General features: G+C 42.9%; 1 protein-coding gene across 3 annotated transcripts; it reads right to left on the reverse strand.

Annotated features, from left to right (window-relative positions):
- Nucleotides 1–16: 16 nt before the first annotated feature.
- Nucleotides 17–21749, reverse strand: GOT2 (glutamic-oxaloacetic transaminase 2). 3 transcript variants are annotated; one of them, XM_007112841.4, is made up of 11 exons: nt 21529–21656; nt 15632–15681; nt 12172–12328; nt 9902–10030; nt 7797–7856; nt 7097–7258; nt 6622–6726; nt 5354–5504; nt 4707–4872; nt 1865–2015; nt 17–1284 (listed from the first exon to the last, which is right to left on the reverse strand). In XM_007112841.4, the coding sequence occupies exons 2-11, from the start codon at nt 15658–15660 to the stop codon at nt 1162–1164; spliced, it is 1233 nt and encodes a 410-aa protein (XP_007112903.1). In that variant the 5' UTR covers nt 15661–15681; nt 21529–21656; the 3' UTR covers nt 17–1161. The 3 variants fall into 3 exon arrangements, with proteins under 3 accessions (XP_007112903.1, XP_007112902.1, XP_028333385.1); XM_007112840.4 differs by lacking the exon at nt 15632–15681 and having other exon boundaries at nt 21529–21749; XM_028477584.2 differs by lacking the exons at nt 15632–15681; nt 21529–21656 and adding an exon at nt 20824–20988.
- Nucleotides 21750–25214: the final 3465 nt, after the last annotated feature.

Consider the following 25214-nt stretch of genomic DNA (forward strand, 5'->3'; position numbering starts at 1 on the left):
AAGATAACATGGTAAATGGCAGTTGGGTCTACAGTAACTTTATTGTAAGAGAGAGACCAGGCTGCAATAAGTCTACATGATTAGAGCAAATGGTGGTTATCCTTCCAAAGGGTGAAGCCTGAGCCCAGCTGGCAGCACACAAAAGTTAAAATCAAAGCCCAGAATATCCTCTTTCCTGATTCTACCCTGCACTGCCTGACTCATGATATGAAATGAGTGACTGCACAACCATACTGAACAAAGCTACGAGGTCCAACTGGGCAGAGGCAACATCCCTACAGGAGATAACAATCATTGAAGGGGATGCTGAAATAAAGTGCAGTTACCTACTCTCCACTATTCTTTGCCAAGAAAAGCGAGGGTATGGGATGAGCAGTAAATAATGTTCTTCATTCTTCAAATAAGTAAATCCTATGCGATGGGACTGATGGTCAATCAAGGAGTAGAACAGGATGAAAAATCTAGGCTAGTTATAGATCTTTGTGCCTAAGGAAAAGAACAGCAGTGAGTAAGGAGAAAAGAGGAACATTAAAATGCCTGCAAGTACTAAAAAGGAGAGCCTTCTTTCTTTTTTTCTTAAATAAGACGGGAAATTGCATCTTTTATTTTCTTTGCTGCAGCGGTAGCAGACTCGCTGTAAAACATGATTTCTGTCATACAGTTTGTTGATAAGGTTGCTCAATCATGGGAGGACAAACATCAGGCTGACTGTTAATGTCAGAACTAGGTCTTTTCACAAAGCCTCTAATAGGTGCTATTTTCACGCTGGTTTTACAGAGGAACCCGCAACACCAAACGGTGCTTCTGTTAAAGCTTCTGAAATATTGCAATGGTGTGATTGACAGGTATTTTGGGGGCTTATATCTTTCTTGTACATGTAAACTCTGTTTATAGTTTGTTTACAACAAACTGGAGATAAAAGGATGAGTGAGAGTTTGGTTTACAGCCACAAAGTTCTCAACACCAGCCACAGGTGCCTCGGCCCTATTTCACTGCACATTCTTTTCTGAGAAACACATTCAATCGCTGAGTTTTAAAGTACTGTGGTTGAAAAAAATGATCCGCTCACCACCATCCACTCTCCCTCTTCCTCCATGTGAATCTCACAATAGCAGAGGCTGAAGACAGGAAGGTTGTCTCTGTTCCCTCTGACCAGGGGAATTACTTGGTGACCTGGTGAATGGCATGAGCAAGGTAGCCCACGTTGCCCGAGGTGACCCCTGCCACAGAGATACGGCCATCCTTTGTCATGTAGATGGAGAACTCCTTGGTCAGCCGCTCCACCTGCAGAGAGAAGAATGTGTGGGCACTTCCTGGTCAGGGGGTTCTCCACAGCCCTGGCATGGCACAATTAGCCAACAGTTAGAACAGGAAAATAACAGAAGGTCTGTTTTCTCACTTAAACCCTATTCCCAGAATTTGGTATGCTAGCTTAGAATGAAAGAAGAATAAAAAGCTATTTTAAAGTAGGATGTTGAATTCTGAAGTGTGACCAGGTGAAAAAAATCTTATATTCAGCCTTTGTAGAAAAATTGATCCAGAATCCAGCTATGGAACAGCTACTCTTCCTATCAATATTCAGGCTCCTGCCTGTTCTGGAATCTTTCTGAGAAACAGCAGTGTTTATAAAAATGATCAAAAGAAGCTCTGTTCTTCAGAAGTTTGCAACCTCATAGAGGATACAGACAGGTAAACGACCAACAAAGAATAAAACGAAATGAAAGCTTCCTATTTCTTTTACCTATGAATGAAGCTTCAAAATGACTGTATTTAGAGTAATCCTAAATGGGTAGGTGACTGGAGGAATTTTGGTTTGCAAGGGCTGATCAACTGGTCTGCTGCAGAGAAATCGGAGTCCACCCACCTGTTCAGGCTTTAGGCCTGTGAAACAAAACATGCCAATCTGATCAACGATGTGCTGCCAGTTGTGGGAGGAGCCCTCCTTCTGGAGGTTGGAGACCAGCTGAGTCCGCATGCTAATGATGCGGTCGGCCATGCCCTTTACTTCTTGTAACCTGGAAAAAAACCCCCAAGATGGAGCTCAATTCTGGCCAAGCGCTGACAGATAAGCCAGTTCCCGGCATTTTTACCTCCCTTGAGTACTGCTCTAGCATGCCTCAATTCTCTGTTTTTGACCGAGTCCTGTGTTGTCATTGGTCTCGGAAGAAAGCTATTTTACAGCATCCTGCTTTATATCAGAACACCATTTTGATCAGGCAACTAAAATAGCTGACATAATTGAGTTATTAAGAAAAATGAATGTGGAGTGCCTTTCTATTTACTAGATGGATACTGCCCAATTCATGAATTATTTAATAAAGCCAATTAGATTTTCAATTTAAAAAAAAAGAAAAATGAATGACTAAATCACTCTAAAACATAGGAGGACTAAGGCTCTCCATCCCTTATTCAAGGGGCAAAAGCTGCAAATTAAACAGTAAAATATGACCTTATTCTTTAACATGGATGGAAGAAACATTCCTGCCTTCACAATTAAAGACAGTGTGCTGTGAACCTACCATGTGCCCAGCCATGTGGCTAGGTGCTGAGGAGAAAGGGAGGACTGAGACCCGGCCCCTCCCTTTAAAAGCTTACCATTGTGGCTGGGAGCAAACCTGTAAACAACTGACTATGGAACAAGGCGGGATAAGTTAAGAATCGATAGAATTGTGCTGTGTTAAGAGAGCCCTGAGAAGAGAGGGTGATTCTGTCTGGGGGAGCACAGAAGGCAGTCCTCTGACTGAGCATGCTCGCTGGATTCAGGACACAGTCTTCCCCTTCCTCAGAATCTACCCTTTCATTCTGTTCCTATTGAGCTATGGGAAATTCTTGTTGGCTCTCACTAACTAGATGACTGTAAATAATTTAACTCATTGTTCTTATGTGTTCACTTTTCAAACCATCTCTCCACCATGATGTCATGCAGAGGTAGAACAGAGGTTACATACTGCCAATGAAAAGCCAAATAAGAGTCTTCGTCATGTCTTATTTGACCCAGTTAAACATTCTTAGATTTGGTACATGCACATAAAGACGTGGATTTGTAGCCTCTCTTGAAAAACAAGAAGCTGGAAACACTGCACCAGGCTTGTGATTACCGGCTGGAGCCCCTAGCCCCACTAAGGATGGCATTTGATTTTAAATTTCCTGTAGTCCTATCCATCCAGCTTCATTCACTTTGAGGCCTGGGCCCTAAAGGCACCGAGTACATGACCATGGCTAGATCCAGGGCCACCTTAGCAACCACTGCGCCCCCGCCCCCTCCCGCCCTCATGCTCCTTGTTGTCCACAGAATGAAGTTCTGACTTCTCACAATATCAAGGTGCTTCATGAGCTGCTCCCACCTTCCCAGCTTTGCTGCCTTCTCCACCCTCCTTACACTCAGTGTTTCTGCTACAAAACCCACTTGGTTTGAAGCACACCCTGCACGATGCACATCGCGTGCCCGTGCTAATCCTCACGCACATCTTTCCCCTTACTTCCTTTCCTTTCCTTTCCTTTCCTTTCCCCTGCCTTTTCTCTTCAAGGCAGAGCTCAAATGCTGCTGTCTGCATCACTTCCTCCCTCATTCCCCACTAATCAATAGTTCTTCCTTTACTCAGCATTTATTCCATCTGCCTTGTAGCAATGCTATACATGTATCTCTCTCACTAGATTATAAAATCCCAAAGGGAAGAGATATCTTAGTCACCTAGCACAGTCTCTCTGTCATCTCTGTACACTACAGACTTCAAATGAGTACTGAAATGCATACATTAAAAAAATAAACATCTTGATAACCATTAAGGACTGTGGAAATATTTTTAAAAACCACTTAAAAATATTAAGAAAAAAAGCTGAGAATAATTCTTAGTGACAAAAACAAAACCAACCCTACACATACATATATAACATATTTACACATACATATGATACATGGACATACTATTCATGTTACAACTATGAATAATAACAGGCAAAGAAAAAAAATCTGGGTTATAGTGACTTGCCCAAACTTTCTGAAATGTACTCACACATTACTTTTATAACAGATCTAATTTAAAAAGTAGTTGATTTTTTGGTAAGCCTTGCATAGATCTGTTGTACTGAAAAGAAATATCCTGAACCAGCCTCTATTTACTTCAATGTTCAGAGGATTAATCTAAGTAAGGTAGAAAAAAGTTGTTCCATGATGACCAGGTGAGCTGCGGAAGAAGTTTCTGACAGACTTAGCTTTTCTATCCAATTAGCTGCTTAGGGATCTATGCCCTCGGTTAACCAGCTACACAGGATAAACTCTTATATAACAAATCACACCTTCCATGACTCCGAATTATATATAGCAGGGGTTGGCAAGCTTTCTCTAAAGGGCTAAATCGTAAATATGTTAGGTTTTGTGAGCTGCAGACTCTGTCACAACTACTGAACTCTGCTGTTGTGACATGAAAGCATCTATACACAATTCATCAAGAAATGGGGGCAGCCTAGATTTGACCTGCAGAACATAGTGTGCCAACCCCTAATCTAGACCAATGTTTTCTCTTACAGGGAACAACCAACTTATTTGTTCGAAAGTGCTGACAAAATGTACACTCCTCTCTCCTTCCTCCCCTTCCACATATGGAAGCTGAGTGACACTGCATGTCCCTATAAGCCAAGTATAAAGGAGCTCTGAAGGATCAGTGGTGGGAAGGGCAGACGGCTGGGGAATGGCAAAGCGCCTTTACCATTGTTTCCGCAAATCCGGGCTGGTCAGAATAGTGGAGGCAATCCGGGCACCGTTGAGAGGAGGGTTGGAATACATGGGACGGATCAGGATCTTCAACTGTGATTCTACCCTCCTGGCTTCATCAACGTCTTTGCAGACCACAGTGAAGGCTCCCACACGCTCACCTGAAGAGAAAAAAATGGATCTTGTCTTCTGGTTCTCCTAACTAAAATACTAAAGGCAGTCATGATTCCATTCGCTATGTGTTATCTGTTTCCATCAGAAGCACAAAATAACGCTTTGTTATAAATAAGAAGTTTTCAACAACCAGCATGGTGAATCTACAACAGAAAGTTGGAGTACTAGAGAGTGGTCACAGGTCTCTCTTCACTGTATCTATCTTCCTGGCTCACAGAGCAGTCACTTTTTGTTTAGAGAAGCCGTGATAGGTTTCTTTGCTGGAGGAATTCAGGGACACTGAATAAGATATGGCTTAGAGCAGTAAAATCCACTTTACCCGTCTTTCCTCTCTGGGTAAGAGGGACACGGACAACACGTGCACACGCACAACCCACCCCTTCCAAGACTCTACACCTTTGTGGCACCCTCTCCCACCACTTCTTCAGTCTCAACAGAACACATATCACCCTAGGTCCTCTAGCTTACCATATAAGCCCATGTTCTTGGCATAGGACTGGCAGAGGCAGACATTAATGCCCTGTTCGATGAAATGGCGCACAGCCCAAGCATCCTTGTTACCATCACCACTGGCAAACCCTTGGTAGGCCATGTCAAAGAATGCAAAAAGATTGTTTTTCTGGAAAGGAAAGAAAAGATGACCAAAGCTTTAGGCAGTTCTTCTCAAGATGCCCCAGATGGTTACCTGTGCTATTGGGACCATGCCTGCTTCACTCAGACAAAGTCAACAGTTTTCTCCCCAGGTGGCAGTTTGGAGATGTTTAATTTTCCTAGAGTTACGATATCAACATATATATGTTTTTATTCAATACTTTGGTGGATATGGGCCTTCAAGAAGACATTAAGAAAAGATAATCTTAATCCAATCTGGACAGAATGCTGTCTGGTCAAATAGGAAGCATGGCATGTGTGATCTTAGTTCCCTGACCAGGGATCGAACCCACGCCCCCTGCATTGGAAGCATGGAGTCTTAACCACTGGACCACCAGGGAAGTCCAAACAGGAAGCTCTTCTAAGGCCCACAGTGGTCTGGGTAGTTATTTTGGTCCAGCCAACACAGGACGAGCCTCAGCCTTTCCTGGGGCTAATGAGACTCTGGCAGGCCATCTTATTCCCAGGGCTCAGGGGACAGCCTCATTATAACCATCTCACTTTGAAAGTGCTCTCTGAATGCTGTTTCTCTGTCCCACTCTGTTCGCAGCTTAGGTTTGACAGAACGTAAAGAAAGGGAAACCGAAAGGAATGAGAATGGGGACACGAGCCAACAGGAATATCTTCCTCCTTGGGAATTTTGACTAGTGCCTTCTCTCACAGAAGAATCAGAATCACTGTGAATAATTAACGGCAATGCCAAGGAGAGTGGAAAAGACAGGAGGGGATGTGAAAAAGAGGATAAAAGGATGAACAAGTAGCCACTGACCAGGGCAAGTGTAGGCACCAACAGCAGATACCCTGGGGCCAGGGGATACCGACTGTGCAGACTAGCCAGCGACAAGTTTTATCAGAATTCTATACATCTTGGCTGAGGAGCAAAAATTATTTTCAAACTGCTCATGTATCATCAATTACAGAACTGCTAATTATGCAAACAAGGAGTTCTTTCCTGGCAACTACACAATGTGTGGAAATTTCATGCAGCCTCAAGGTTAATTCTCACTGTTAAGACTTCGCCAAGTGAAGCATCCAAGGCTAGTTACTAAACACAGAACAGTCACCGGTCAGTTCACCTGCCTCACCTTCACCACTGCAGCCATCTCCTTCCACTGTTCAGGACGCGGGTCCACTCCCGTGGGGTTGTGGGCACAGGCGTGCAGGAGAATAACACTCTGTGCTGGTATTTTCTAAAGAGAACAACAACCAAGAGATTACTTTGCAGCTTTAAAGGAGATCATTTACCTGAAATGCCATAGGGTCACCATTATTTGATAAGTAACGAAAATAATGTGAGGTCTGGGAATTAGCTCATCCTGGTATTTTTTTTTTTTTTTTTTGGCCGCTCCGTGTGGCATGCAGGATCTTAGTTCCCCGACCAGGGACTGAACCCGTGTCCCCTGCAGTGGAAGTATGGAGTCTTAACCACTGGACCACGAGGGAAGTCCCTCATCCCAGTGTTTTAAGTTGGATATTGAGACCTAAGTGGGAGACATCAAATCTCCACAGGGAGGTTTATTCCTTGTTCCTTCCCCCTCCTGCCCTGAAAGCCACACTTACTGAAATGTCCTCAATAGCGCCTGTGAAGTCAAAGCCACACGTCTTGGGGTCATAGTATCGATAACTATGTATCTGCATGCCAGCGTCCCTGAAGATGGGCGTATGATTTCCCCAGGATGGTTTGGGCAGAAAGACATCTCGGCTGAACTTAAAAAATCTTTGCTAAAAGATGGAATGAAAGGGAATGGAAAAATGAAGAAAGGAGAGGCAAAAATGACAACAAAAAAGTTGATATATTTAACTGAGAAGACATTTTTCTCTACTGAAAGTCAGCTTCTCTCTACGATTGAGAGACAGTGATAACTCAACAGCGAGACTGCCTGGGTTGGAATCAGGCTGCAACAATTACACTGGCTGTGTAGCCAAGGACCTGTCTGGGCCTCACTTTCTTCCTCTGTAAAATGGCATTAACTAAATCTCCCTCAGAAAGATTAAACAAGTTAAGATATAAAAGCTCCTAGTTACAGTAGGTGCTCAATAAATTGTACTTATTATTATAATTATCTCTTCCTTATAATTTCTTCTAAGTACTTCCATTCCCCGCTCTCCTCCCAACTCAATTTATTAGAGAACCGGAAATCTTCCAGCTTTGTGGAAAGAGGAAATCTACTTCTGGGTCAGAAGTCAAACACATATGCAATAGGGAACCCCATTATCCCCAGCTTACAGACCGTCTTACTGAAGGAGTTTCCCGACTCACCAGAAAATTGGCTCCAATCCTTAAGGCCCCGGTTCCAGAAATGGTCTGCACGGTGATATACTGAAGGAGAGACACCCATGCTCAGTGAGGTGCAGCACTCTCTCTACTGGGCCCACGACTTAACAAACCTGAGCTCAAGCCCACAGGGAGGCATCGTATGGTCAGTACCCTTCTTTCTTCAGAAGATGAAGACACCCTTCCAAATGGATATTTAGAAACGAGAGAACAGTACTACTGTTTCATTCCATTTTCTAAGAGAGAGCAACTCTCCTTACAGGTTCTCAGAAGAGCTGGCTCTTCAGTTTCTAACACCTGTGCTGATGTGGAAGCTAATTCCTTACGGCCTGCCCTGAAAGTTGTTAGTATCATACTGTGTTATATGAGAAACTTTCAGGACACAGCCCCCCACCAGATATGAAAAAGGAGTGATTTATACAGAGAAAATAAGACACAATGAACAGTCACTACATTAAAATATTATTCTAGACTTATATGAAATTAATGACTCTCTGAACATCAAAAAGTCATCTTAAAAAGTCAACAAGTATATTAGAATAACATTATTACATGAGTAATATCCTATGAGTTTTCATAATCTGAAAATACTTTTTGGGTAACAGGGAGATGGCCTGAGGTAAATCTTCAAATTGGTCAACTTTAGGGGATGAGTAAGAAACTACAGTAGGGTTTTTTTGTTGTTGTTGTTGTTTTAGGCATCATAGAAGTACAAGGCTCTACAAAACATAAATCTACTTTCTGGACTGGGAGGCAGTGGATTAAATGGGGGGGAAACCCTACTAACAAACTCTTCAGTACACAAAGTTTGCCTGTGCAAACTTTGGCATGTTAGAAATAAAAACCTAACTGTAAATCTGATAATAAGAATCAGAAAGGCACAGCAATTTATAAAAGAGAAGCTAATGTGATTTTAAGATAGGCCAGTCTTACACTTAGGTTACAATTCGCTAGATGATACACAGAGTAAGTAAAAATTACAGAAAAATACAGACGTTTTAATGAGAGGTTAACAGGTGGTTGATTATATGGATAGCAATCAAACCATATTTTGTCCATGACTTAGGATCATTACTACATTACCCTGGGGTCGAGGTTGTATGCTTCTCTCCCACTTAATGAACTAATGTTCTTAGACCAGTATTGTGAATAAACTATTCATTCTGGCCTTGGGAATGGGGAGGGGAGATGTGTTAGCTTAGCTTTGCTTTGTGTGTTTTCCCCCAGACTTACCCAGAAAAATAAATATTTAAACACACAAATGTATCTATTAAAAAAACACATTTGTTTCAAAAGCAAGGAAACTATAATGCACATGACACCACATATCAGGCTGGCTGGCTGCATCCCACCTGCATGATGTGAGTCTTGTACTACAAGTGCTGGGCCTGTGTTTACTCTGTGGGTGCATACAAGAATCTGTTTGTAAAAAGCTTATGTTCAGTGACCTTTAGGGACCTCTTTCTTCTACAGTAAGAGGGCCCCCAGGGAGCTGGAGGGAGGAGACACCTAGGAACCACTTGTGCTTCACCTCTTGGCTGCAGTGATGCTCTCTGCCCTCTGAGAGGAGGGAGACAGCACAGAGGGAGCATGGTCTGCTCTTTCAACATCCAAGCTGGCTGTGAAGGGGCGGCAGAGGAGTGCCAGGCTTGTCCTGGCCCCAACAGTCACCCTGTGGCTTGTTTTCTGCCTGTTTCTTCTACCTAAGCTGGCAGCTTGGGACATGAGGGTGGGGGCTAATTATAGGCCTTAAAACTTGGCATAGTTTGGCATTCCTCAAAGCCATTCAGTGTAAAATGAACATAAGCACACACAGAGACTAACAGCAAAAACTGTCAAATCTTAAGTCAAATCACTACAACATTTTTAGGATTACTACTACATTTTTGGAATTGGTATTATATGAAATCTTATATTGAATTAGTGGCAATTTACTACCTAAAGAAGAGATATTAGTCATGGTGCAGCTACCTCAAAACAATCTTCACACACAAAGTGGTGTATCTTTTCTTATTTAAATTATTTCATATTTGTTTAAACTGTTAAATTTAAAAAGAGACCCGTATGATGCCAGAGTCTGTTCTCCTTACCCGGCCACTTTTCAACACTTCGTTGTTCTCACCCAGGGCTAGTTCTGCAGATGCCTTACAAAATTCAGCCAGTCCCCCAATGGGCAGGTATTCTTTGTCCAAATTTCTTGCAGCAATCTGGGCCTCTGCCTAGACAAGAGAAAATGCATCCATTTAGTTTCTTCTCCTTACATGGAATTACCATGAATAATATCTAATGTTTTATAAGTTAAATTTTAGAAGTAAAGCCTTTTAAAAAAATTTGGAGATATTGTTCAAGAAGAAGGGTAAGTAGAATATATCTTATGTTACAGAAAAGGAATATTAAATTTTTATCATATTTTACTTTATTTTTAGAAGTTAGGTTTTTTTAAAAAAAAATTTATTTATTTTATTTATTTATTTTTGGCTGCATTGGGTCTTCATTGCTGTGCGCGGGCTTTCTCTAGTTGCGGAGAGCAGGGAGCGCAGGCTCAGTAGTTGTGGTGCAGGGGCTTAGTCGCTCCGCAGCATGTGGGATCTTCCCGGACCAGGGCTCGAACCTGTGTCCCCTGCACTGGCAGGCGGATTCTCAACCACTGCGCCACCAGGGAAGCCCATTAAGTTAGGTTTTATGTGAATGGGTAGGTAAATGGTGTCGCTTGGTTTTAAAAAAATGGCATTCTTGGGATGCACAAGAACAAGGTTTAAGAGCAACACTTAAAGTAGATATAAGATGATAAAACCAAAACAAATACATAAAGAAGTATTTCAAGGTATATACCAGTCTAAGAACTTCAAAAGGTTAATAGTAATAGTCACATATCTACATGCTTTGGAGTCAGAGGCCTGGCTGTCCCTTACTAGCTGTGTGACCCTGGGTGATTTATTAACCTCCCTGAACCTCAGTTTGCTCACCTGTTGAATGGGGGAACAGCTATTTCTACACCTCATATGACTGAGGTGAAGAGTTAAGAGGTAATGTACAAAAGTGTGTGGTGGTGTTTCAGCTTATATCAATAGCTAACACATGCTGAATAGTTCAAACTGATTTACTGAGAACAAAAGCAATCCCCGCATGACCTGAGACCCAGTAGCCAGCAGATTTTTGTGAGTCTTCTCATCACAACCATTTCTTGAGTCCTTTTTTTCTACTCAGAGAATTAGAGAGAGGACACCTAATCCACACTCCCATACACTCAGAAATTTCTTCTTTCAGTGGTTCATTCAGCCCATGCTCTGTTACTACAGTGGCTCACGAGGGCCTGAGCCAGCCTACTGCAGCTCAGACGATCACAGGGTTCTTTATTCCCACCCCAAAGTATGCTTCTGTAACTTCCACTGAGGATGCCTAGTTCTGCTGTATGTAGTAGGAACAACACGTCACTACCCATGTTTGGAAGTGACAAAGCAGCACATATTTCATCAGAGGAGGTGCAGATGGAAAGGAAACACATACTTTCTTTTAAAAAATTGTTCTGGGACTTCCCTGGTGGCGCAGTGGTTAAGAATCCGCCTGCCAGTGCAAGGGACATGGATTCGAGCCCTGGTCCGGGAAGATCCTACATGCTGCGGGATATGCAACTAAGCCCACACGCCACAACTACTGAGCCTGTGCTCTAGAGCCCACGAGCCACAACTGCTGAGCCCACGCACCCTAGAGCCCGAGCTCCGCAACAAGAGAAGCCACCGCAATGAGAAGCTCATGCACCGCAACAGAGTAGCCCCCACTCGCTGCAACTAGAGAAAAGCCCACACGCAAAGAAATGAAGACCCAACGCAGCCAAAACAAAACAAAACAAAAAACTGTTCTAAGGGAATTAGTTACATTATTTAGAGTTGTGATAACCAATAGAAAGACTACTAATAAAAATACGACAAAATAAAGAAAATTATTCTATAGTTCAATAGGAAGAAAGGACAGAACACGTCTGGGGAGGAGGGTTTTATTAAGGCAATCAAAATGAGAGAAATGGAAAATAACAATGGTAACCCTCATCCACAAAGGGCTATTCCTATCACCAAGAGACAATGTATAAATGCTTGGTCCTTTTGTGCATCCTCAGGATTAAACATGACACTCTGCCTGTTTTACAGATAATCACAGAAGTTCAATCTTGGAAAAGACCATACAGTTCCAACCTCTCACTTTTATAGCCAAGGAGACTACAGCCCAGACAACCTATGTGATTCAGGCAGTATCAGAACTAGAACCCAGGTCTCCTGACTCCCAGTCTAGGAGTCTTTCTGTCTCTCTTCAGGAGTGCCCTTCAGTTATACATCCCCATCAGACAGATGTCTGGCAAGCTTACCTTCCGGACACTGGGGAGCACGTAAGGCTTTCCGTTATCATCCCGGTAGGCACCAACCCCCAGATTCATCTTTTTGCTGTTGGTGTCTCTCTTATAGGCTTCTGTGACTCCCAGGATGGGATCTGGGGGCCCCATCTCCACATGAGCCCACCAGGAGCTGAAATGGGAAATATAAGACATCAGTCACAGTAACTAGATTTCCATGGCCAAAGACGTCTTGGATCTGCCAAAAATCCATTTCAACAAATGTTTGCATGTCTACCATGCACGTGATATAGCAATAGACACCAATAATCCAACAATGCATAAGACTTCAAAGCACCTTGCAGAAGAGTGGAGGCCAATAATATTAATACAAATGCTGTGAGAAGCAAAAGGTGGGGGCACCTGAATCATCCTGGGGAGGACAGGGTGCATGTGTACACTTTCAAAGCTGTCCAAACCTGACCTGGATTCCCAGGCAAAGGATATTTCAAGTAATTTGGCAGTGAGAAGCTGTGAGTAGTAAAAGATGAGACTAGAGAAGTAAGCAAGGACCAATGTAAGGGTGTTCTGTGACACCCAACCAAAGGGATTGCATTTTATCCTGTTCCCAAACTCGTTAAGGGCATCATTTGGAAAGCTTATAAAATACAGGTTCCTGGGCTCTACCTTGGATGTAGTGAAAATATACAGAATCATTTAAGGTTTATTTTGGAGGGGGGATGTTGATCAGGTAAGCACAGTGACATGAGGAGAGTTGCATTTTTAGAGCTCATCTGGTCACAAGGTGGGGTACTGAATGAAGAGAGGGAGGGGAACGCAGAAGGATCACTGAAAATTCTGGTTCAGCGCCCAGCGAGCGAGAGAGAAAGATGCGGGCTTGAACCAGGATGGGGGCAGTAGAGGTGGAGAGGATGACAGAGAATTGCCAGGTATTTAGAACTGGTTGTAACATCTTACTGATTTCCTCATTACTTATTGAGCTAAAATGCTTAACAATATTCATTATTTTATATTTGTACGAGTCATGATTTTACATTAAAAAAATCCTTTAAACGAAATCTTGCCATTTGCAGCAATACGGATAGACTTGGAGGGCATTATGCTAAGTGAAATTAAGTCAGAGAGAGAAAGACAAATAATGTATAATATTACTTATATGTGGAATCTAAAAAATACAAGCTAGTGAATAAAGAAGCAGACCCACAGATGCGGGGAACAAACCAGTGGTTACCAGTGGGGATGGGGGAGGGGTGATATAGGGGTGGGGAGTGGAGGGTACAAACTATTGGGTGTGAGATAGGCTCAAGCATGTATCACACAACACAGGGAATACAGCCAATATTTTGTAATAACTGTAAATGGAAAGTAACCTTTAAAAAATGTATAAAAAATAGGGACTTCCCCAGTGGTCCAGTGGCTACGACTCCACACCCCCAACGCAGGGGGCCCGGGTTTGATCCCTGGTCAGGGAACTAGATCCCACATGCTGCAACTAAGAGTTCACATGCCACAACTAAAGATCCCGCGTGCAGCAACGAGCATGCAGCAACAAAGATCCCGTGTGCCGCAACTAAGACCCGGCACAGACAAATTTAAAAAATAAATAAATATTTTAAAAATGTATAAAAAATGAGAATTAAAAAATAACTTATCCTTTAACAGTGTTAGGGGTCATCCACCAATGCCCAGATTTACCTGGGGGAGCCAGGTGAACTGTGTTGTAGGGGGTGTGCACTCCCTGAGTGAATCCCAAGAGGAAATATCACTGTAAATAACTTTCTCTAGCTTGTTCCCCACTCCCTACTAATTTGGGGGTTCTGGTTCCTCTATGGCAAATAAGCTAGTCCCTGTCGGCAACACTGACTGTGAATTTGGTTTTATGCTGTGACCAGTGATCTCTGTAAATGGATAGCAGAGATCGATTCTCCATTGGGAGAGATGACAATCTGGTTGGTTGTTGTTTTTTGCATGTTTTTTTAATCAGACCTGAGATTGTGTGTCTTTACTCTTTACCAGTGGCTGAAGTTGTAGGTCTTAAGAGCTATAAGCTCTCCCTGTGTAATTCAGAAAGGCTTTTTTTCAGGGGTTTTATAGCTGAGTGTCTGAATGAGAAATGTTTTCCATCTCAGGAGAGTACTGGTAAATTAGATTATAAAAAAACTCAAAAAGTCAAGGTGCTCTGTTCTGATTGTGTCATAGAAACTGAATTTCTAGTGCTTAAAATGTGCTAGTCTTAATTTTTTTTTTTTTTTCCCTTAAAGCAACTAACTCAGAAACACTTTAAAAATTCAAGTTCAGGGACTTCCCTGGTGGTCCAGTGGTTAGGACTCTGCACTTCCACCGCAGGGGGCCTGGGTTTGATCCCTGGTCGGGGAACTATCCCGCATGCATTGTAGTGCAGCCAAAAACAAACAAATAAACAAAATTCAAGTTCATATAAGGTAAATCCCTGATAAATGAGACTAGTTTAATTTTGATTTAAAAAAACAGCTACGTATTTTATTTATTTATGTTAAGTATAATACAAGCATACATTTTACTCTATGTAGGTCTGTTTTTCCTAAACTTATACTGATTCCCTGATAAAATAAGCTAACATCACTCCGATATATAACGTTTAAAACTATGGAAAATATAAATTTGTGTTCAACTAATTTTTATTTTGACAAATTAAAAATTTTAACAGTAGTAATATATTTTTACTTTTTACTAATAGACTTGATTTTTTAGAAGTTTATATTTGGAGAAAATTGAATAGATAGTACAGAGCTCCCATACACCCACCCCACAACAGTTTCCTCTTAACGTTGTATATTAGTAGGGTACATTTGTTACAATTAATGAAATAGTGTTGCTATATTATGCCTACAATTTATTCAGACTTCTTTAGTTTTTACCTAATGTTCTGTTATCTGTTCCAGGACACCACATTACATTTAGCTGTCATGTCTCCTTAGGCTCCTCTTGGCTGTGACCATATCAGACATACCTTGTTTTGATGACCTTGACTGTTTGGGCAAGTACTGGTTAGGGATACTGTGGGATGCCCCTCTATTAGAATTTGTCTGATGTTTTTCTCATGATTAGATTAGGGTTATGGGAGAACAGTAATTAAATTTTGTAGCTTGAAGACAATTTCCAAGATCTTTAAATAACTTAAAATCTTTGACTTATATTACAGTGACTTTATGGATTAACCACTGGATACCGAGATAATTTCTAAGTATGATAAAATATTGACATACTGATTACTAAACCTAATTTAAAGTTTATATACTTTTGCTTCTTATTTTTATATGCTTTAGAGAGGCTATATAGCTTTGGATCATTTTAGTGAACATGTTCGTTGCTGACATTTTAAGAAGGTATAAAAGGGACGTGTGTGTGTGTGTGTGTGTGTGTGTGTGTGTGTGTGTGTGTGTGTGTGTGTGTGTCTGCAGAAGTTGTACTGTGTGTGTTTATGAGCTTTACTAACCTGCCAAAATGCTTGTGTAGGACTGACATCAACTTCCTCCCCCGTTTTATCTGTGAAATGTAAGTTACTTCAGTTAAAGTTATAATTAATGAATGGTTGAGACTATACAACAGTGACAGAGAAATACAACTGTATGTAAGTTTCTGTTTTTCAAGGAAAAAAAAGTGTTTTGCTAAAGCAGTGGTCCTCAAACATTTCAGTCTTTGTATCACTTTAGGCTCTTACAACTTACTGAGGGCCCAAAAAAGCCTTTATTTATGTGGAGCATAACTACCAATATTTACTGTGTCAGAAATTAAACTGAGAACTCTGTTATACTATCTTAAAGTGTGTCAGTTGGCTGTAAATATGAAAGAGTGTTTAAAGACAAACCTTGGAAAGTGAATTTTGTTTTGATTTATAATATCTGAGTCTGAAAAGAAGCTACGAAATGTGTTAACATTTTAACAAAGTTTTGCTCAATCTTCCTTGGTTTAGTGATTAATGACTTCACCTACAATATGAAAGGTAATTTTTTACTTTCTGTATAATCTGTCTAGATGGTAGAGATTCTGTGCTTTAGCAGAATACTTCTCTATGCTGATTCTCTTACGTCCTTGATTATTTAAGGATAGAATAAAACAAAAAATCAAAAATGGTTCTGCACATTTGTGAGATTATTACTGAACAAATTTAGTAGATTAATCTTAGTTTTCGTTAGAAATTCAGAGAACAGAAGTATTTAAAGTACTATGATTGTTGGTTTTTTTCTTCCATTTTCCAACTCAAAGTTCTTTTTTTTCTAATTGATATTCTGCACATTTGAAAGAGCTAAGGTTCTTTAAAATCATGTTATATGTTTAATATTTTTGTTGTTGTTGTTTTGATTAAATAGGTAAGCAATAATTATTTCTCAGGCACTCAAAATCCTATCGTAATCAAGGGACTAAACAACATCTAAAAACACTTTCATTTGGCCTTCCCCAAATTGAATCCTAGATACAGAAAACACAAAAATTTCAGGCTATCTTTCACCAAAAACTGTCTTTGTGATTGGCCCTGGAAAAGCACCATCTTTTTTTCCAATCCTCCTGGCAGCATGGAGGCATTAATGCATTAAACTGAGGTTTTACCTCATGCTAAATTACTGTTCTGAGAAAAAGATTATTCTACCCTTCTTCTTCAGGGGAAATGGGCAAGAAGTTTTTTACACAGCATCGTATTTCATAAAGAAAACAAAGTCTTTATGATCTCTAAATCAATCACTGAGACACTGCGTGTGCTAAGAGCTGGGGATACAAAGAAGAGTAAAACACAATCCCTCACCACCAGATTAGCCCAGTGGAGTGACCAGTAGGGAGTTATAAACAATGTAGGGTGGGGGGAGGGGGGGAGGGATAATGTACAGTGATGAAGACAGGCTCAGGGTACAGATTATTATTTATGGGGGCCCTGAGGAGAGGACCTGATAGCCTGGGAAGGGGAGGTAAGTACAGGCTTAGGAAGGCTCCCAGGAGGAGGTGATCTATGCTACAGATGAAAGGAGGAAAAAGACTTTCTAAGCAGAGGCATAAGAATAAAGGCTAAGGGTAAGAAACAGCCAGAGGGTGTTGCAGTAGAAAGTAGAAGCTAGGGAAGCAAGGTTCCCAATAACTTAGGTGAAATAGCCCACATTCTTTCAGTAATCATTTATTCAATCCCAACCAATCAAATGTTTCAGCACAGCACAGTACACTATCCATGCTGAAAGCTTTGAAAGCTTGGCAAATTATTCCATTAGAATTTCTTTCCCAATGATCATTCTCTTGTTGAACTTGTGGCCAGTTAGTACTAATATACCTCTCTCCTCCACCAGGCACGCTGGATGGCTGGTTGGACATGGCAGTAGAGTTAAATTTAAGCTCTCCTGACAAGTTGAAAATTGTCTCAGTCTCAGTAGCTGTAATTGGTATGTACAGCTAATTCTCTCTTAACAAAGGGTGGATTATTCCATTTGCAGATGTCCCAGGCTTTTACTTCTTTTAATAGCTTGCCCTGTGCAATGTCAGTAGGGCAAACTGCATGTATTCAAATGCTCAGCCACCTACCAGCTGTGTGAGCACAGGCCAATCAATTAACTTCTCTAAGTCTCAATTTTTCTTACCTGTAAAATGGGGGCACAACAGTACCTATCTCGCAGGGTTGTTACAAGGATGAAAGGAGCTATTAAATATAAAACACTCAAAAACAGAGCCTGATACACAGTGCTTGATGTTAGCTGGTATTACTGTTACTAAATTATTACTACTACACTTTTATTTATAACCACCTTGCCACTAGTATGGAGACTAGTGAGGCAAGTATGTAAAAAATTCAAGGAGCATAAGTCATAACTTTATGACCAAATGCAGGTCTTTCCTGCTTTTCAATTATTACTATTGAGTTTTCTCTGGAGTCTCGGAGATGTTATCATTCTTCCTCCTCACTAGCACTACTGCCAGGACTCAAAATCCTTCTCATTGTTTTTTCAGTGTTCTAGGCTGCTTGGTTGTCCCAGTATCCAAGCAATAGTAAGAAACAGATACTATCTCGAAGCAACTTCTGAACTGGGCCTGACGAAAGCTTTCATTATGTCCTACCCATGATTCAGACCCTGAAAACATGTAGCCACCTGCCCACCTATATCACTGTCATTAACTGATGAGTGCAAGGAACACCTTGAATGCCCAATGACATACAGAGAACTTTTAATAAACAACTGTCATTTTTAAAAAGATGGTTCTGTTTCCAAGGCCTTCCATCAACAATGACAGAGCCACTGCTCCTAAACCACAAGGAGAAGGCACCATTCTTATTAAAGGGTGTGAAAAGCACTTATTTGTTAAGTTCTTTAAAAAGTTTACCTAGTAGAGAAATTCTCTCAGAAATCATAGCCTTAAGTCTTCTGGCAGAGAACTGATTGAGAGTGGTATCTTTTAAGAAGAATTCTAAAAAAAATCTCAAAACATTAAGTCTTAAACAATCTAAATAAAGGAGCAGGAATACTTAATTTGATTAGTCAGTCCTCTATCAGTAATGATGTTCAGTCCTCTATGCCCTTTATTATTGCGTTCCTTCTAAGGGTAAAGATCACGCCCACATCGTAAGAACTCTAATGATTTTAAGGGATGGTACTAGAGGAAACCAAGAGTGTTCCAGGGACAAAATTGATACTGATAACTTGCGGCCTACAAAGCATTCCTATCTATGTACTTTGGACAAAAGCGCAAAGCTTCAGCCATTGAGCAATATTGACCAGCCAACCAAAAGATGTTAGGTACAAAGTATTCAGATAAGCATTTCCAACTCAAATACCTTGCCATTTTTCTGGGAGTCTACCTAGTGCTTTATAGTTTTTAAAATGTTTTCCCTCACATTCTTATTTTAAAATAAGAAGAGAAGTTAATTAACTTGCTCATGATCATAGAGCTAAAAAACGGCAAAGACAATACTACAGTTATGATCTTCTTACTGGTTATTGTACCACTACTGCACACTGCCTTTCTAAAGGGTCTCATGATACTCCTTCAGTTATTTAACTACAAATTAAATAATCAGAATTAAATAATTAAGAATAGGTATTGATAATAAAAATACATTAGCATATTTTCCTTTCTTCACTGACCTGTGACTATGTCTGATTTCAGGTTACTATGCTTTTACAGCACAGGTCAGGAAGAAAAGGTTAAAGGTTAGTTCCTTCTGTATAAAAAAATGCAGCTATAGGAACACTTGGACTTAGAGAGTTCCATTTAAATGACCCAAGTATGAAAATTAAGTATGTCATAGGATAAATCCTCAGTCCTTCAGAATACCAACTGCCAAGGTTTCATTGTATTAGAATGAGCTGTTTTTTAAAAAAATAAAAACAAAAAAAACTTCAATTAGCTGTTTAAATGTTTTCCAATTTTACCATTTGGCTTTAGGTAAAGATCACATCCATCGTGGTAGGAGTGGAGATTCTTAACTTCCTTGTTGTCTGAACAGTTAACAGTCAGTTAGATATGGCATATGGTTCTATCACCGAATCATGCATCATTGTTAAACCTGAACAGCACCTCCTCAACTGCAGGGGCTCAAATATTTTAAGACTTTTTTGGTACACATTTTGAACCACTCTGGTTCCCCTACGTTTAGACTTTGAACTAAGGTACAATGCTAAAATGTCATATTTGTTTCCACTGCATTAATTTAAAAATCAAGGTTTAAAATTAAAATATTCAATTTGAAAGACATGCCAGCCAATGTTCTAAGTCCTGAAATACTATATTATAACAGTGAACAAAGTAGATACAGTCTCTGCTCTCATGGAATTCACATTCTAATGTGGAAAAGACACAAAAGAAAAACAAGTTAGGCTGTCAAAGTGAAAGAGAGACTAAAAGGTAACACCCATAGGATTTCACCAAGCACTTTGTAAGCAGAGCTGTAGGCCACTCAACCAAATCCATAAAACAAGAGATTATTTTAAGATTACTACAGTGGTGAAACAGACTTTCACTTGCTCATAATTTTAGGCACTATTTTCTGTTCTCCAAATCTGCTGCATAAATGATAACCCCTCGCTAATTCTGGTCCAGGCAGGCTGCCTTAAAGAGCACACCTTGACAGTGGGCCAGGAAGGAACCAAATGAGGTAAAGAAGAAAGTGTGAAAGCCTGGACAAAACTGTACTGCCAAGAGTGTTGGGCTTTGGTAAGGACAAACTGTTCTGCCGGCTTAAAGACACCGTGCATACATTCAAACGAAAGGCCAAGGCAGGTATGAGAGGTCAAGGCTTTGCTCTTTCGAGTTAAGATCTGATTGGAGTGGTTTGGAGACTCGGTTCCTGATTAGGTAGTCATTAAGGGCACTCCCCCAAATCGGCTTCTTGTGTGAATTAAATAGCCTGGCTTGGTTCTCTCCACTAGGAAGGGATTACTAACTCGTTTAATGCTCTGTAATCTATTTCTCTGCAACATATCACACACTTGAAATTACATATTTGGAATTTTTTGAGTGACACCGGTCCCTCCCTCAGGCTTGTTCACCGCTGCATCTAGGACGAGCATCTGGTCCAGTGCCTGGCTGCGATCAGGAAATATTCACTAAACGAAGAGCAGAGCAACAGGGAGAGGAAGAAAGGCAACTTCCCTACAGCCAGACCTCCTAAGGGATAAAACGGGGGAAAAAAAGTCACTACACCCCGACTCTTACATCCAAAGGCCAAAGGGAGGGGATCACCGGTGACTCAGGAGGCGACAAAGGCGGGAGAATGCCGCGCGCCAAGGTCACAGGATGCAGGGAGGAACGCCGAGCCCGAAAGCCAGGGCCCTGAGAACCTTCCTCCCTTGAGCTTTCTTCCCCCGGCACACAAACGGGAGCCAGCCACCGCCCCTCCAGCCCTGCCGCGGCCCAGGGAGACCCTAAGAGGTGAGCCCAGCCACTCCCCAGAGCAGCGGGTCAAGGGCTCACGCCCCCCACCCCCCCAGCCCCTCCCGGCGCCGCAGCCAACTGGCGCGAGGCATTCCCGGCGCCAGAGCCAATCCGCGCGAGGCCGGCTCCGCGCCACAGCCCGGGTGCTCTCCCCTTGCCCCCACCCGCACTGCGCCGAATCTGCGTGTCGTGACCTCGCCACCTTGATGGGAGTCCGGGTGCCGTAGAGGGCCACACTTCCTAACCCAGGGGAACGCGTTGGCAGGCTCTCCGACAGTCCTAGGGGCAGGGGAGGGGTGGGAGGTAGGACCCGAAGGGTCATTGTGAGGCGCGGACGCTCAATCCTCAGCCCCCTGTGAAGCCGAGGGGGTAGCAGAGAAAGTTGGTGTGTGAGGGTGCACGCGTGTGCTTTGAAGGCGGGTTAGATGTTCTGAGGCGCCGGCAGCTCGCAGGCCCGTCGCCCTGGCTCCTTTTTCCCCCGCTTACCTGGCTCTGGCAGAAGCCGCGGCAGCGAGGCCTGGGTGGAAGGCGGCGGCGACTCCGGACAGGACGCGGCCGGAGTGCAGCAGGGCCATGGTGGGCGGCAAGAGGGCAGTGGGTAGCTGGAGGACGGAGCGGAGATGCCAGCGGGCACGGACACGGAGGCGCGGGGTCCTGCTGAAGGTAAGGACAGCGACTTCCCCGGGCGAGGCTAGAGCGGCCTCCCGCCGGGCCCCGAGCCGCGTCACAGCGCACCCTGGCGGCCGGAGCGTGAGGCCTTGGGTTCCGCCGCCTGGGTGTCTGCACCGCCGGCGCCACGTAGTCCCGGAAAACAGTTACAACACAGTTTATTGCGGTTCACGGCGCTCGACACGCTTCATTCATTTAATGACGACGGACCTGACCGAAGAGGTAGCTGTTACTACTGACATGAATGAGCTCAGTTTATAGGTATCAACATGTATAGACCTCAAAAACGTAAAAAAGCAAGTCGCAGAACTATAGGTATAATATGGCGCCGTTTAGATAAAATTTTAAAATACACAAAATCATACCATACATTCATACACAAATGTATGTAAACGTTTGAAAGAATACACCAAGGAGACAGTTCAATTCAGGATCAGGAGGGCACAAGAGGATGTTTGCCCTTATGGAGGGAATAAGACAACTTTGTCATATTTGCTTCATAAAAAATTACAGATAATATTAACGATTATCACCATTCTGGGTGTGGGTCTCTGTAACATATACATTTAACTTTCTCATTAGAAAGCTAATTTGAGTCGCTGGTATGAAAGGTGGATTGGAAAGGACACTCCTAAGAGGTAGGGAGACAAGGTCAAAAGAAGGCTGACACAATAATTCAGGCAAGTAATTCTTGATTGTCTGAATTCAGGTAGAAGTAGCAATGATGGAGAAAAGGTTACAGATCTGGGACATATCATGGAGTGAGAATCAAAAGTGTTTGGTGATTAAGTGCAGGGAGAAGTAGAAAAGGAGTCTGAAATAATTCCCAGTGTATCAGTTAAAATTGGGGTTGTCTGCAGATAACAGAGACCCAAAATAATCGGCTTAATCAAGATAAAATGTATTTCTCTAACATAAAAATATGGAGATGGGCAGTCAAGGGCTGGCATGGCATTTCTGCCCCACAAAGTCCTCAGGGACCCAGCTTGTGCCTCCGTCCTCACTAAGGTGTGCCCCTCACCCAGTGGTCCAAGATGGTAGCTGCGACTTGAGCCATCAATGTCACCATTCCAGGCAGGAGTCTAAAGGAAGGGGCAAAAAAATCAAGTGCAAAGGGTACACCCTAGCTACCTTTTAAGGGAGCCTTAATAGGAGGAGGCAGAATGTGGCGAAGATCAGATGGAGGGGAGAGAATCGGGAGAGGGCACAGGAGGGAGGACTCGGTGCCAGCTGTGGAAATCGGGGAGGCCTTCGTGGAGGAGATAGCCTTTGATCTGAACTTTGCAGGACGTACGATATTTCACATGTGGGAGATGGAGGAGGGAGAAAGCATGGCCCGTGCCCCTCTTCACTGTCCCTTCTGCCCCCACCGTTTCCTGTCTATCTTCTCATCACAGTCAAGGCTCAGGGTGGCTCTCCATCTTCTGACTCTCCCTCCAGGGGAAGGCAGTGGCTGGTCAGCTTCCCTCTTCTGACTGATCACCCCTTCTGGCCATTTCCCAGGGTTTTTTCACCCTCCCACCGCCTACCCCTAATCCTACTATTGATGACTTGCATTCTTGAATCCTGCGTTTCAGGTTTCGGTCCTAATCTGCCAGTTAGGAGCTGCTGATCCTTTAAGCCGTCCACTTGCCACTGCAGTCAGAGAGCCTCTGGCAGCCACCCCTGCCCTAAAGTCAAACATGGTGTCTATACTTCTCTGTATTTTACATATGAACTTCCAAGTAAGCACTCATATGTGTATGTGTAAGGTCCATCGGTTTTGTTTTTTTTTTAAGAAAACAGTTTTAACAAACTACATGCAAGCCCCTGGACTAGGCAATCTGGGCAACGTTTGGGTTCAGACATGCACAGGCTCTGGGTTCCAGCAGTTGGAAATGACTGGATATCATGCTCTGTTCCACGGTGTCTGGAGCTTCTCCAGGCCTTTTGCCCATTTCCTGGTCACCCTCAGTCAGACCCAGAGGATGTGTTTCCGGGATGAGCTCAGAAAAGTCAGCGCCCAGGGCTCCAGGTAGATCCAGATGTTCATTGGATTCTCCTGGGTGAAAGGGGGCAGGAATGTCTAATAGTGAGGAGGTCCTGAGTCACAGAGAAGTCCGTTCTTCACCGTACTCAACCCTCATCATCGTTTGTATTATTATTTTTAAAATTACTCTTACCACAGCTGGGAATTCTGCTGGAGTCATGAAAGCTGACTGGAATTGAGCTGTCTGGTCACCAGGGATCAATAAAGACAAAACTTCGCTGGCAAATCAATAACCCCTCTCAACCCAAAGGCCCACACCCTCCATCCCAATCCTGGTGAAGTAGTGTATCATAGAACTCTAGAAACAGAAAGGGCTTTCAGAGCTTATTCAGGACAGTGCTTCTCACACTGTAATGTGCATCGGAACCGCCCAGGGGTCTTGTGAAAATGCAGATTATGATTCAGCAGGTCTTGAGTCGGGCTTACGATTCTGCTTTTCTAATAAGTTCCCAGATGAGGCCAGTGCTGCTGACCAGTGGACCACATTGGAGCAGTGTAGATCTAAACCATGCCTCGCAGCCCTTTATAGATGTCACAGGAAGCCTGTGTCCCAAACTCCAGACTTCCCACTATATATATGGAGAATCTGAGGCCAAAGGAGGGAAGTATTCCCTAAGGTCACATAGCCAACTATGGTTTGAGACTAGGAACAAAAGCACAGATAGAGGCTAGATTCCTTTTACCAATTTCAGTACAAAATGCAGATAACTAGGAGGATCCCCTGATCTATTCCCAGCCTGGAGTCAGCTCTTTGGTGGCCTGTCCAGGAATCAACCTGGGGCTTTTGCTCCAGGCCGAGGCTGTGGATTTGGTGCTGCGGGTCAACCTCAGGCAGCAGGTAGAAAAGATGTAGCCTCTTCCAGGCCAGGGGACTGAAGACCCTTAAGGAAGGAGAGCTCAGCACAGACCCATGCTTTTTGGGGGAGCACTCTGGCCATCACCACCTGGGGGAATGACTGAAGCAGGACTAGATAGAGGGAGGAGCTGTGTTGCAGCAAGAACAAAGGCTCTGAAGCTATAACGGCCCTGAAGAGTGGTTCTGAACCAGGGCGAGGGCGCCTGGCTTTTGTACCTGTGCATTGACTCTGTCCTGCTGTGTGACCTTGCCTGACAAGTGAATGGGTTCAGTGGAAAGGGGGCAGGGGATCTGAGCAGCAGCCCCCAGCAGCTACTATGTAGATATTTATATAAATTATAAGGAGAGAGTACTTATGAGGGGCCCGTGTGTACATGGTGTGTGTGTGTGTGTGTGTGTGTGTGTGTGTGTGTGCGCGCGCACATGTGTGTATGAGTAGCTGTAAGAACAAAGGCTCTGAAGCTATAACGGCCCTGAAGAGTGGTTCTGAACCAGGGCGAGGGCGCCTGGCTTTTGTACCTGTGCATTGACTCTGTCCTGCTGTGTGACCTTGCCTGACAAGTGAATGGGTTCAGTGGAAAGGGGGCAGGGGATCTGAGCAGCAGCCCCCAGCAGCTA

Source organism: Physeter macrocephalus, chromosome 17 (genome assembly GCF_002837175.3).
Source record: "Physeter macrocephalus isolate SW-GA chromosome 17, ASM283717v5, whole genome shotgun sequence".
NCBI lineage: Eukaryota > Metazoa > Chordata > Mammalia > Artiodactyla > Physeteridae > Physeter > Physeter macrocephalus.

What these genes read in the sequence shown, in the direction of transcription:
- GOT2 (XM_007112840.4), bottom strand. Translation starts at nt 21,617, where the DNA reads ATGGCCCTGCTGCACTCCGGCCGCGTCCTGTCCGGAGTCGCCGCCGCC. An exon ending in TGCTCCCCAGTGTCCGGAAG is followed by an intron (nt 10,031 to 12,171) that starts GTAAGCTTGCCA and finishes TCTCTTGTCTAG; the next exon opens with GCAGAGGCCCAGATTGCTGC. An exon ending in AAGTGTTGAAAAGTGGCCGG is followed by an intron (nt 7,857 to 9,901) that starts GTAAGGAGAACA and finishes TCTCTCCTTCAG; the next exon opens with TATATCACCGTGCAGACCAT.